Genomic DNA, 13,930 nt, shown 5'->3' on the forward strand with positions numbered 1-13,930 from the left:
AACACAGCTCCCCCCTCCACGACCCACAGCTCCCCCCACCACCCACAGCTCCCCCCCACCACCCACAGCCCCCCCTCCACCACCCACAGCTCCCCCCCTCCACCACCCACAGCTCCCCCCCTCCACCACCCACAGCTCCCCCCCCTCCACCACCCACAGCTCCCCCCCTCCACCACCCACAGCTCCCCCCCCCTCCACCACCCACAGCTCCCCCCCTCCACCACCCACAGCTCCCCCCCCTCCACCACCCACAGCTCCCCCCCCTCCACCACCCACAGCTCCCCCCCTCCACCACCCACAGCTCCCCCCCCCTCCACCACCCACAGCTAACCCCCCTCCACCAAACACAGCTCCCCCTCCACGACCCACAGCTCCCCCCACCACCCACAGCTCCCCCCCCACCACCCACAGCCCCCCCTCCACCCACAGCTCCCCCCCCCCCTCCACCACCCACAGCTCCCCCCCCCTCCACCACCCACAGCTCCCCCCCTCCACCACCCACAGCTCCCCCCCCCTCCACCACCCACAGCTCCCCCCCTCCACCACCCACAGTTGCCCTCCACCACCCACAGCTCCCCCCCTCCACCACCCACAGTTGCCCTCCACCACCCACAGCTCCCCCGCCCTCCACCACCCACAGCTACCCCCCCCCCCCTCCACCACCCACAGTTCCCCCCCCCCCACCACCACCACCCACAACTCCCCCACCCCCCTCCCCTCCACCACCCACAACTCCCCCACCCCCCTCCCCTCCACCACCCTCAGCTCCCATTCTAAACAGCATTAATCGAAGCCGTGCAGTACAAGCCATCCTACATACATACACAGCAAGTCGTCATCTTTAAGAACATGTTGTGGGGGAGAGCGCGCGCTGGGCACGTGACGTCACATGTAAACATCATCCGCCGAGGCCACAATAGCTCGCACGTGGCTTTGTTTACCCGGGTGACGTCACGACGATTGGCTTTGTACTCGCGTGTCGTCTTGAAAGTGGCGGAGGCGCGGCGTGTGGCGGCGCTCTGTAAGCAGCTCTGTCGCCAGGAGCCGCAAGTTGAGTCACTCGAGCTCTACTAAAGCCGTAGTATAGCTGGAGAATAGAGGCCGGATAGAGCTGAAGGTCTATCCGGCTTCGTGTAGCTCTTTACCAGCTTCAGAGCGCGCTCTCTCACCCCTTCTTCCTTACACCTCTATATTGCCAGCTGTCACCATCGTAAGAGGCAGGTGTGTCGCCAGCTGTCACCATCGTAAGAGGCAGGTGTGTCGCCAGCTGTCACCATCGTAAGAGGCAGGTGTGTCGCCAGCTGTCACCATCGAAAGAGGCAGGTGTGTCGCCAGCTGTCACCATCGTAAGAGGCAGGTGTGTCGCCAGCTGTCACCATCGTAAGAGGCAGGTGTGTCGCCAGCTGTCACCATCGTAAGAGGCAGGTGTGTCGCCAGCTGTCACCATCGTAAGAGGCAGGTGTGTCGCCAGCTGTCACCATCGTAAGAGGCAGGTGTGTCGCCAGCTGTCATCACCGTAAGAGGCAGGTGTGTCGCCAGCTGTCTCCATCGTAAGAGGCAGGTGTGTCGCCAGCTGTCACCATGGTAAGAGGCAGGTGTGTCGCCAGCTGTCACCATCGTAAGAGGCAGGTGTGTCGCCAGCTGTCACCATCGTAAGAGGCAGATGTGTCGCCAGCTGTCACCACCGTAAGAGGCAGGTGTGTCGCCAGCTGTCACCACCGTAAGAGGCAGGTGTGTCGCCAGCTGTCACCACCGTAAGAGGCAGGTGTGTCGCCAGCTGTCACCACCGTAAGAGGCAGGTGTGTCGCCAGCTGTCACCACCGTAAGAGGCAGGTGTGTCGCTAGCTGTCACCACCGTAAGAGGCAGGTGTGTCGCCAGCTGTCACCACCGTAAGAGGCAGGTGTGTCGCCAGCTGTCACCACCGTAAGAGGCAGGTGTGTCGCCAGCTGTCATCACCGTAAGAGCTGGTCTCGTGGCTGGTCTCGTGGCTGGTCTCGTGACTGGTCTCGTGGCTGGTCTCGTGGCTGGTCTCGTGGCTGGTCTCGTGGCTGGTCTCGTGGCTGGTCTCGTGGCTGGTCACGTGGCTGGTCACGTGGCTGGTCACGTGGCTGGTCTCGTGGCTGGTCTCGTGGCTGGTCACGTGGCTGGTCACGTGGCTGGTCTCGTGGCTGGTCTCGTGGCTGGTCTCGTGGCTGGTCTCGTGGCTGGTCACGTGGCTGGTCTCGTGGCTGGTCACATGGCTGGTCTCGTGGCTGGTCTCGTGGCTGGTATCGTGGCTGGTCACGTGGCTGGTCACGTGGCTGGTCTCGTGGCTGGTCTCGTGGCTGGTCTCGTGGCTGGTCTCGTGGCTGGTCACGTGGCTGGTTTCGTGGCTGGTCTCGTGGCTGGTCTCTTGGTTGGTCTCGTGGTTGGTCTCGTGGCTGGTCTCGTGGCTGGTCTCGTGGCTGGTCTCGTGGCTGGTCACGTGGCTGGTCTCGTGGCTGGTCTCGTGGCTGGTCTCTTGGTTGGTCTCGTGGTTGGTCTTGTGGCTGGTCTTGTAGTTGGTCTCGTGGCTGGTCTCTTGGTTGGTCTCGTGGTTGGTCTTGTGGCTGGTCTTGTAGTTGGTCTCGTGGCTGGTCTTGTGGCTGGTCGTGTAGTTGGTCTCGTGGCTGGTCTCGTGGCTGGTCACGTGGCTGGTCTTGTGGCTGGTCTTGTGGCTGGTCTCGTGGCTGGTCTCGTGGCTGGTCTCGTGGCTGGTCACGTGGCTGGTCTTGTGGCTGGTCTCGTGGCTGGTCTCGTGGCTGGTCTCGTGGCTGGTGCCGCACCATTCATGGGAGGAAATGTGTTCGGGATGGTATCCTCAGACACAGGGTCGGAGTCTGCTTCAGTATCAGGTTGAACTGAGCGGGTGGGACCAGTTCCAGCTATGTTTGTGCCCCTGTGGGTGTTTGTGTCGTGTCCGGCTGCTGTCATTATACCAGGCACTAACTCCCTCTTTGCCACATCTGGTGCATTTCTTGGGAGGCCTGTTGGTCACCTCACTTCACTACTCGCGCGGTTCAATTTCCGTTGACAACTTGTATGTTGACAAAATTGAGTTCCCAATTGGAGTCTGCATTGACCTGATAAAGGCCTTTGATACTATTAACCATAACTACCTCTTACTTAAACTTCACCATTATGGAATCCAAGGCTTTGCTGTGAACTATATTCGATCCTATCTTAATGACTGACACCAATATGTAGCCATCAATGATATAACCTCTCCTACTCTACCATTAACCGTAGGGGTGCCACAGGGCAGCACCCTAGGACCCCTCCTATTTCTTATGTACATCAATGATTTGCCTAATGTTTCTAACATTCTAAACCTATACTATACACTGACTTTACTACCTTCATCTACTCAGATCTTCAACCCACACACATTAAATAATGTTATAAATAACGAATTTAAAAAGTCCACTCATGGATGTCAACCAACAAACTCACACTAAACATAAAAAACATACTACATTTTATATGGAAGCAAATCAACTAATGCAATTCTGCTTCAGATACACAACATTAACATCAGCAATAAAAATGACGAAAAGTTCATAGACAAGAGACTCAGCTTCAGCACTCACAACACATAACCAAAAAAGTCTCAAAAACGGTCAATATACTTTCTTAAATCAGATATTATGTTCCAAACTCTGCTCTCCTCTCACTATACTACACGCTAATCTATCCCTATCTTACTTAAGGTATCTGTGCATGGGATTCAATCATCGGAAACTACCTCAAGCCCATCACTTCCTAGTAAAAATCTGTTATCAAAACAATAACAAACTCTGTTTTCAGACAACACACAGCCCCCCTTTATTTAAATCCCTAAACATTCTAAACATAAACTTACTCCACATGTTCTCTTGTGCCATTTACATGTGTTAAACCATGTTCCTAGATGCAAATCCTAATCTGAAACTCATCCTGGACAGATGTAACAGAACCCATAATCACCACACCAGAAATAAATATATCTTTGATATCCTCAAACTAAATCTGCCTAAACACTATGCAAATAAAGGGACCTAATCAATGGAACTGACTACCAAACGAATTAAAAAGCTGCCCAACCTACGCATCATTCAAAAGTATAACAAAAAATCACCTAATTTCATCCTCATAGTTTTCTACCCAGTGCTTCAAACTCTCACTGTGTCTTGTGCTACCCACTCCCCCAATATATGTGCATAAGCCATACAACTTCATAAGATGATAGCAACTACAATATAATTGTAAATCACTGCTATGTTCAACGCAAATTTTACTACAATGTACCTACAAATAATCCTCAGATTACGCTACAATGCTGATAATCCTCAAATGTTACTATAATGTACGTACAAATTTTCTTCCAATTTTCTTACAATGTTCCTGTTAATTTTTAAATTTTTGCTATAAATTACCTACTTAAAATTATCTGTTAGATTAAGGACCTGCCCAAAACGCAATGCGTGCTAGTGGCTTTACAAGAATGTAAAATCATAAATGCTATGTTCCCTTATAAACCCAATGTACCTTCGTATATGTATGTGTGATATATATATATATATATATATATATATATATATATATATATATATATATATATATATATATATATATATATGTCGTACCTAGTAGCCAGAACGCACTTCTCAGCCTACTATGCAAGGCCCGATTTGCCTAATAAGCCAAGTTTTCCTGAATTAATATATTTTCTCTAATTTTTTTCTTATGAAATGATAAAGCTACCCATTTCATTATGTATCAGGTCATTTTTTTTTATTGGAGTTAAAATTAACGTAGATATATGACCGAACCTAACCAACCCTACCTAACCTAACCTAACATATCTTTATAGGTTAGGTTAGGTTAGGTAGCTGAAAACGTTAGGTTAGGTTAGGTTAGGTAGGTTAGGTAGTCGAAAAACAATTAATTCATGAAAACTTGGCTTATTAGGCAAATCGGGCCTTGCATAGTAGGCTGAGAAGTGCGTTCTGGCTGCTAGGTACGACATATATATATATATATATATATATATATATATATATATATATATATATATATATATATATATATATATATATATATATATATATATATATATATGTCGTACCTAATAGCCAGAACGCACTTCTCAGCCTACTATTCAAGGCCCGATTTGCCTAATAAGCCAAGTTTTCATGAATTAATGTTTTTTCGTCTACCTAACCTACCTAACCTAACCTTACCTATAAATATAGGTTAGGTTAGGTTAGGTAGGGTTGGTTAGGTTCGGTCATATATCTACGTTAATTTTAACTCCAATAAAAAAAAAATTGACCTCATACATAGAGAAAAGGGTTGCTTTATCATTTCATAAGAAAAAAATTATAGTAAATATATTAATTCAGGAAAACTTGGCTTATTAGGCAAATCGGGCCTTGAATAGTAGGCTGAGAAGTGAGTTCTGGCTACTAGGTACGACATATATATATATATATATATATATATATATATATATATATATATATATATATATATATATATATATATATATATATATATATATAATATGTCGTACCTAGTAGCCAGAACGCACTTCTCAGCCTACTATGCAAGGCCCGATTTGCCTAATAAGCCAAGTTTTCATGAATTAATGTTTTTTCGACTACCCAACCTACCTAACCTAACTTTTTCGGCTACCTAACCTAACCTAATCTATAAAGATAGGTTAGGTTAGGTAGGGTTGGTTAGGTTCGGTCATATATCTACGTTAATTTTAACTCCAATAAAAAAAATTGACCTCATACATAATGAAATGGGTAGCTTTATCATTTCACTAGAGAAAAATTTGAGAAAATATATTAATTCAGGAAAACTTGGCTTATTAGGCAAATCGGGCCTTGCATAGTAGGCTGAGGAGTGCGTTCTGGCTACTAGGTATATATATATATATATATATATATATATATATATATATATATATATATATATATATATATATATATATATATTTTTTTTTTTTTTAATATAGAAGGGAGTACCACCTCTAGCTGGAAGAAGGGGGACCCATAGCCTCGGAGGAAACCACGCATAACGCATTAGAGGGAATGTTTAGATCCCCTCCAATACAGTTTCTGTGCTTTTCTCCTACCACCCCCTTCCTTTTTTATTTTTGTGCTTTATTATGCATTTGATGGTTACAAGATATACATGGGTTGATACAAAAATAATAATACAAAAAGGTGCTTAAAGGTTATGGATCTCTTGAAAAACACGACAATGGGAAACATTGATGAATGTCACAGACGGGTTCGATCATTGTTGCAAGTCAAACACTTCTTCGAATTCCTCTGAAGTTGGACTAGTGCCCAAGACGCAACAGGCATTTCCCCTCTGAATCGCAACACTGAGGCGCTGGAACAAGAAACTTTTTGCTCTCTGGTCTTTTGTAGCGCTGATCAATTTGTCCCCCAATTCCTTCAGGAACTTCAATGCACATTTTCCCCACGAACCGAGGGTCTCCGAGCCGATCGGAACAAAGCTGTAGCAGTGTGCTAGACCTCTGTATTTAATAATTTTCTGCGATTCCCTGAAAGAAGCAGCACCACCGCTTTCACGTGTGCTGTAGTGGAGGTAGGTACTGGCCAGTGTGGCAGCGCACGTGTAGTCGCACACCACTTGCTTATCATCCTTCCAAGGTAGCAAGGTGACCCCATGTGGGCGCTTCTGAGGGTCGTTAGGTCTGGATAAGTGTGGTTCTCTTTGTGCCGGGCAGCGGGCTGTGGCGAGGCTCCTCTTGATGATGTCGTTGACTTCTTCATGTCTTGCAATTTTACCCTGTGATTTACGACATACCAGATCATGACGACCATATTGGTCTGCCATCGCAGTTCCGCAGATGCACCTATGTTCGGTGAGGATAGGGGCAGCAAGGCGAAGGGCAACTCCAATGCGGAAAGCGTCATGACTGAGGCGAGTTCCCAGGGCTGCATTGGGCACAGCAAATAAAAATCCCCGGCGTGGGGTGTTGTTACCGCTAGGAGGCGGGCTTTGTTTTCAGCATCAGCGTTGTCAATCATTGCTGTGACAGTCTTTTCCATTATGGGGCTATCCCAGTGGGCCTGCTTGTGGTCTTTTGGGACTTGTGGTCGGGGTTGAGGGTGTGCAATGGTGTCCCATTGTCTGGCTGCTTCGATGAACGTTTGATCCTGAGTTCCCGCCGTCTCTCTCATACGCTCTGGTAGGATCTGCCCTACCAATTCGTTCGCTGCTGTACATGAGGATAAGAAAGCTGGAAGTGCTACCTCAGTTGCCTTTCGTATGCCTATCCCTCCAAATCTCACTGGTAGTGTTGCTTGGTCCCACTGACTGTCATCTAAATCTAGGTTGAGCGCCTTCCTGAATATTGACCTGAGGAGCTCATCATATTGATTTAGAAGTGGGTTGCCAAAAGTTGGTGTATGTTAGCCTGGGCAAGGTAAGGCACTGTGTGAGAAGGTAGAGGGCATCGTGGGAGTCCAAGTCCCCTATTCTCTCTTCCATCCTCTTTAGGTCTCTAAACTTTTCGTCAACAAGAAAAAACAAGCTTTTTTTGTGACATGAAAAAACATGCTTTTTCTGGGGGGAGCCCCGTCGGCTCCCCGGAGCTTTACCGGCTGATATGCTAATGTCAGACTTTGGCATCAGTCATGTGTATGGAGTTCTAGGGCCTACCGGGGACCACGAGCCAGAACCTGGCCCCCTCAGAGAGGCAAGGGGAGCAATGGCCTATAGAAACCCCCGTGTGGTTGGAAGCATTCTATGTCTGCCATCGACCGGGTCAAGCATCCAGAAAGGTAAGCATTCCAAAACAAACCCCTATTCTGGTGAAAATTGCTACCTAAGCCGAACTAGTGAATAGAACTCTTCAACAGAAAACACGGAAACTAGTATGACGTCATACGTCACCGCGCCGCTGTCTGCGCAGCTCCCCCCTCCCCGGGAGGGGGAAGGGGGAGCCCCAGACCTCCCACGCCGGCTATCCACCCATCAGTTCTTCGGCTGATGCTATAGGCAATGGTTATGTGCTCCGGCTCCAGTGGTTGTTTCAGCACTGTACCTAGAGTGTGGTGTCTGTTTTCTAGGTGGTGCGTGAGCCGGGTGTGATTCTTCAGTACTCGGGCTGCATGCGCCTAGGGTTCCCTTCCCTAGGTGCCCTGTAAGTACTGCCCTTGGGGCTTGGGGCCACCTTCCACAAGTTCCTTGGGTCCTGCCCCTGCCTGGCCGTTTACCGCTTGGTTTTCGGCCGCTCTTTGTGTGCTCGGGTGTTCTGTCTCCCTTGTTCGCCTTAGAGTAAGGGGCGGTGTTTGCACTGGTGGGGCGCGGGGTACTGTGCAGCTTGTCTTTACCAATCATAGCGGCCGGCTCTGTTCCGCTTGGGTACGCTGTCCTCTTGCGGGGTTTTCTTTTTCTTTTGTTTATATACCTGGTGGGGGGGTCTGCCTTCGTTCTTGCCCCTTGTGTCCCTTGTGTTCTGAGTATTTCTGGTGGTACCCCCTGCTAGGTCCCCGTGAGTGTACACGTCCCGGGGGTTCAGCTCTTAGAAAGTTGTTTGGTAGCTTGGGTGCCGGTTAGCAGTACCCTGCCTGGGATTACCTGAGCGCGAGTCCTCTTAAAGTAAACGCTCGGGACCCTGGGAAACCCCTGGGGGCGCGCGGGTCCGATGGATGTGACCCCAGAGCCCCCCCCTCGCTTCCAGCGAGTTTGAGGGTTGCTCTCACCTTTTGTCTCTGGGTGACTCTCTGTTTTGCCTCCGTCTGCTGCCTGTGGGGTCGGTGACACCTTCGACCCGGTGTCCTGCGAGTTTGGTTGCTCGTTGTGGCTCGGTTACCCAGTTGTGCTAACAAAGCGGGTGCGGGCAGCAGGGGCGTTGCACTTGAGCCTTGGTGGTGGCAACGTTCTCGTGGTTTCCTCCCCGGGAGCCCCGGGGCTGCCCCGTTGTATTTCGTTTTGGGACTTGGGGGTGTTGGTTGCATCCACGCCCCCTTGTCTTTCCCCTGGTTCACCCTTCCTGCCTGCATCCGGTTCCTTACCGTCTGTAGGTTCAGGGCGGGGTGTTTCGTGGTGTTGAGACTCGGGCAGTCTCGGGGAATTCCCCTTCCGGGGTAGTGACGGGGGCATTTGGGCCTGTTCCTCCAGCCGTGTTGTATGAGTCTGCCAGTGGGCTCCCTTCCTTAGTGTTTTCACGGCTGCCCCGGTTTTCTGGTACGGCCGGGGCTTTGGGGGAACGGCTCGGCCCCGGGGCCTGTCGTGTAGGTTCCCGGGGCTGGGGAGGGGCTGCCTTGGGGGGGGCCTTGGCCCCGTTAGACCCCGTGGGGGGTTTTATCCCCCTCTAGGCGGGGCTTGTGGTTACGCGGAGTGGGGTCTTTCCTCCCCACTCGCCGTACGTGCTGTTGGACGTCGGCCCCTCCCCGGGCTCGGTTCCTTGGCCTTTGAGTCGGTTGGTTCCGTCCTGTGGGTGGATGTTTCCTCCCCCGCTTTTTGGGACGGTGTTTTTGTCATGTTTCCCCGTTCGTTGGGGTTCTGCGTGACTTTTGATCTCGGGTGCGCCTGCGCCTTCGTGTGCCTTCGGGACTAGTGTTGGCTTCTGTGTTCTCGAGGGTACGGGAAGGTTTTTTCGCTACTTCCCGCATTATTGGAACGTCTGTCGGCTCCTAGTACTTGTCGCCCTGTTGGGCTACTTGTCGCCCTGTTGGGCTACTTGTCGCCCTGTTGGGCTACTTGTCGCCCTGTTGGGCTACTTGTCGCCCGGTTGGGCTACTTGTCGCCCGGTTGGGCTACTTGTCGCCCGGTTGGGCTACTTGTCGCCCGGTTGGGCTACTTGTCGCCCGTTGGGGCTACTTGTCGCCCGTTTGGGTTCCCTTTTTTTTTTTGGGCTCTTTGCTTCTTTGGCCGGTTTTATTGTTCCTGCTTCCTCTTTTGGCTCCTTTTCTCGTGCAATAGTCCTGGCTGGCGCCTTCCCGCAGGGAGGGTGTGCGGTTCGGCCAGCGTGTTATGCGCATGCGCCGTGGAGTTTGTTTTGGTCTGGGCGATGGTTCAGTGCTGGGGTTTTGCGCCCTTTTTTGCTACAGTGCTTCGCCTCTCGTTCTTCTCCCTGGCTGCGGTATGTGCCCCTTTGCACCAGGGGTGTCCTGGTTCCCAGTTGTGGGGAGGACACCGCGGTTTTCTGTGTCATGGGTGTGGACCGCCTCCTTCGCCTCTCCCTGTTCTCCTGCGGGTCCGGCTCTGGCGTCTTCACCTGGCGGTGCTCCCAAGTTCTTCTGGGCACGGTTGAGTCGTGTCAAGTTCGAGCCACCATTCGCCAGGTGAGTTTCTGCGGTCTGGCGTCTTTTGGCCGGGCGCTGGATGCGGCGGTGTTCATATACCTGTTTTTATTTAGGTATAATTTTGTACGACTGAGACCGTTCGCACACCAGTGACTGTCCCTTTATCACCCCTTCCTGTCCCCCTCATGTGCATGTCCAACCCATGCTGGAGTCATTCAGGGGACCCTCCTTTTTTAATGTTGTGAGGTGTGGGGGTTGTAGGGTTGGTTCTGTACTCACCTGGTGAGGCTCCTGGCTGTGCTTGCAGGATTTGAGCTCTGGCTCTTGGGTCCCGCCTATCTGGTAGAACTTGCGGGATAGTACCAGTGGAGTGCAGTGGTGCTATTGGCACTTTTGGGGAACACTGTATTACCATCAGTGGTCTGTGCTTGTTACACGACCTACTTGCGAGCATAAGCCTTCTTGCTGGTTCGTCCGTGGACTTCCAGGGCGCACTGGCCTGTTTTCGTATGGCAGTTCCGGCCCGTCCTGGTTGTGGGGGTATGTGGGCCGGTGGACTGCTCCTAGCAGCTGCCTGGTGGGCCATCCTCTGGCCGGTCTGGCCTGACCTTGGGCCGGGCTTGAGGTGTAAAAGAGCTCCCAGTACCTCATCCAGCAGGTATCGAGCGGGGTTTTCTCCGCCGTCGGTCGCCTGGTGCAGGTTTCTGGGCCTGCAGGGTTTTGTCGTGTCTCCGTTGGCCCTGTCTGGGGTCTGCCTGCTCCGTTCTCTGCCTTTGCAGAGGGGAGTTGCTATTTACATGTTGCATGTTGCAGTGGTGCCTGTTGCTGCTGCTGCTGCACGTGAGCATTGGTACCGTGTTTCACGGTGGCGTGTCCTTGTTCCTGTGTCCGGTTGTGGAGTGGCGCTTTGCTGCCGTTTTGTGCCTGGGGATTGCGTGGGGTTTTTGTCCCTGCCTGATTGTCCACCCCTGGTTGTTCTCCTGGTTTTTTTTTTTTTTTTGTGCTTCTGCTCTTTCTTCCTGCCTCTTCTGCAGCAGGAATGTTCTGCGTGTGTTCTTAGGCGTTGGTCAGCCTGTGTCCTGTGATGTGCTTCTTTGTCTCGGTCTGTTGCAGTTGTTCGTGCCCCTTGGTTCGGGTCCTGTTCTGGCGGCGACCCTTCCGCCTTCTTTGGTTTTCCTAGCTTGCCCTGCCGGTTGTTGTTGTTTTACTTTTTTTGGGGGGGTTCTTGCGATGTCTCGCGTCGGACTCGTCGTTTCTGAACTCCTGGCGGGCTTGCATGCTTCGGAGTTTTTCTGTTCGGCAGACGTTCCATCTCCTTGTGCCGCCTGGGTTTCGGTGGTCGCGCCCGAGATCTTCTCGCGGCTCCGCCTCTTTCCTGGGCTCGGGGGGGGCCTTGTCGGGGCTGCTTATGTTCTGCCTCGTGGTCTCGCCTCCGGTTGGTGGTCAGGTGGCTTCGTGGTAGGTGTCCCACTTGCGTGCTTTCTTGGCGGCAGTATGGGGTATTTTGGCGGTCCTTCCTTTTCCTGTCCCTTCTTCGGTGGGTCCTTCTTGTTGGCTTGGTTTACTCTCGGCTTGGTTTTCTAGTAGGGGTTGGGGGCCGTCGTCTTGCCACATACTGTCGCCTCTTTTCGTGCGGCGCAGGCGGAGCCGCTTCAGCTTGCTTTCGGTCTTGGTGTTGCTTCTGCACCGTTAGTCAGCTGTCTTGTGCGTCATTTCACCTCCGGCCTGTTCGTGCGCCGCTTGCACCATCCTGGTCTCTGGTCAGCGTGCTCTGTCTTCTCCTCGGTTGGTAGTGCCCCTTCGGTTCCGGTGTGTTTTTTCGTCGGCTCTTTCCTTTGGGCCTTTGCCTCTGGGGGTCGGTTCGCTGTGTTTTCTTGCTCCTTCGGTTTTAGCGTTTTGGTTGTTTGATGGCAGCAGTCTCCATCTTTTCTGGCGCGGGGTGGGGCTGCTGCATTCTGGAGGGGTCCAGGGTTTGTTGGTGCTTCGTTGGTCGGGCCGGGGGTGTGTCGTTTTTGTGTTCAGTGGCGGCCCTCTGCTGTTGTTTGCGTGCCACGGCGTTTGGGTCCGGAGCGCGTTTTGCGTTGATCCGGTTCTGTTCTTCCCGGTTCGCGGGTGATGGTGTCCCGGGTGGTCAGCCGTGTTCTTGCGGCTAAGCTGCCTGTGTTCTTCCCTCATGCCTGTGGCGTTCGTGGCTTCGCTGCTCTCGCTGCCGTCTGGGCGACGTGGCCTTGCAGTCTTTCGGGCATGGATTTTTGGTGTTCGTGCAGGGGCCTTGCTGCTCGTGGTTCTCGTGTTGTTCCCGGGATTTTCGGGGCTGTGGCGCCTTGGGTTGGCGTTTGCTGCCGGTTGTCTCGCCTCCTTGGGGGGTGCGTGGTGTCCGCCTCCCGGTTTTGTCCCTTTGACCTTCCTCTGTGGGTAGTTAGCTCCGGGGAGCCGACGGGGCTCCCCCCAGAAAACCAGCGTTGAATGTAATGAAACGCCATTTTCTGGGTGAGACCCGGAGGCTCCCCGGCAACCCTCCCTCCCTCCGGTCGGCGTTTTTCGCGTGTTTTGACATCCAGCCTCAGAACTGATGGGTGGATAGCCGGCGTGGGAGGTCTGGGGCTCCCCCTTCCCCCTCCCGGGGAGGGGGGAGCTGCGCAGACAGCGGCGCGGTGACGTATGACGTCATACTAGTTTCCGTGTTTTCTGTTGAAGAGTTCTATTCACTAGTTCGGCTTAGGTAGCAATTTTCACCAGAATAGGGGTTTGTTTTGGAATGCTTACCTTTCTGGATGCTTGACCCGGTCGATGGCAGACATAGAATGCTTCCAACCACACGGGGGTTTCTATAGGCCATTGCTCCCCTTGCCTCTCTGAGGGGGCCAGGTTCTGGCTCGTGGTCCCCGGTAGGCCCTAGAACTCCATACACATGACTGATGCCAAAGTCTGACATTAGCATATCAGCCGGTAAAGCTCCGGGGAGCCTCCGGGTCTCACCCAGAAAATGGCGTTTCATTACATTCAACGCTGGTTTTTTTTAAAGAGTGCCATCTGTCGGACGTAAGAGCAACACATGGCGCAATCTCCAAAAGTTCTTCACCGATTGCTTTGAAATATATATATAAATAAAATAAAAATAATAAAATAATTTTTATTTAGGTAAAGGTACATATATAAAGAGATTTTACAAAGTTTGTTGGCTTTATAGATAGAGCTAGTACATACAATGCCTAAAGCCACTATTACGCAAAGCGTTTCGGGCAGGAAAAAACACTAATGACTAAAGCTTAAAACTAATGGGTAAAAAGAATAAAATGTGTTGAGTACAAATAAAAATAGAGGTAAAAGAAAGCAGCACAAATACAATTACAAATTATTACATAAAATTACATTCAAACAGCGTTGATTTGAAAAACAAAAAACATACATGGGTTGACAACAGAGGGGTAAGGTAGGTTACAGGGAATTTATTAGGTATAGCTTCGTTTTTAACTTAAACTGGTTGAGAGAGGTACAGTCTTTAACATGGTTGGGAAGGTCATTCCACATTCTGGGCCCCTTAATTTGTAGAGCATTTCTAGTTTGATTAAGTCGTACTCTAGGAATATCAAAACTGTATTTATTTCTGGTGTGGTGCTCATGGGTTCTG

General features: G+C 51.3%; 1 protein-coding gene across 1 annotated transcript in view; it reads right to left on the bottom strand.

Annotated features, from left to right (window-relative positions):
• Window positions 1–13,930, bottom strand: part of LOC138357229 (spermatogenesis-associated protein 31H1-like) — a 41,152-nt gene that overhangs the window by 23,939 nt on the left and 3,283 nt on the right. Inside the window, exon 3 of the mRNA XM_069313889.1 lies at window positions 1,958–2,793. Coding sequence (XP_069169990.1) covers window positions 1,958–2,793 — 836 coding nt within the window. The remainder of the gene's footprint in view (window positions 1–1,957; window positions 2,794–13,930) is intronic.

Source organism: Procambarus clarkii, chromosome 76 (assembly GCF_040958095.1).
Source record: "Procambarus clarkii isolate CNS0578487 chromosome 76, FALCON_Pclarkii_2.0, whole genome shotgun sequence".
Classification (NCBI taxonomy): Eukaryota; Metazoa; Arthropoda; class Malacostraca; order Decapoda; family Cambaridae; genus Procambarus; species Procambarus clarkii.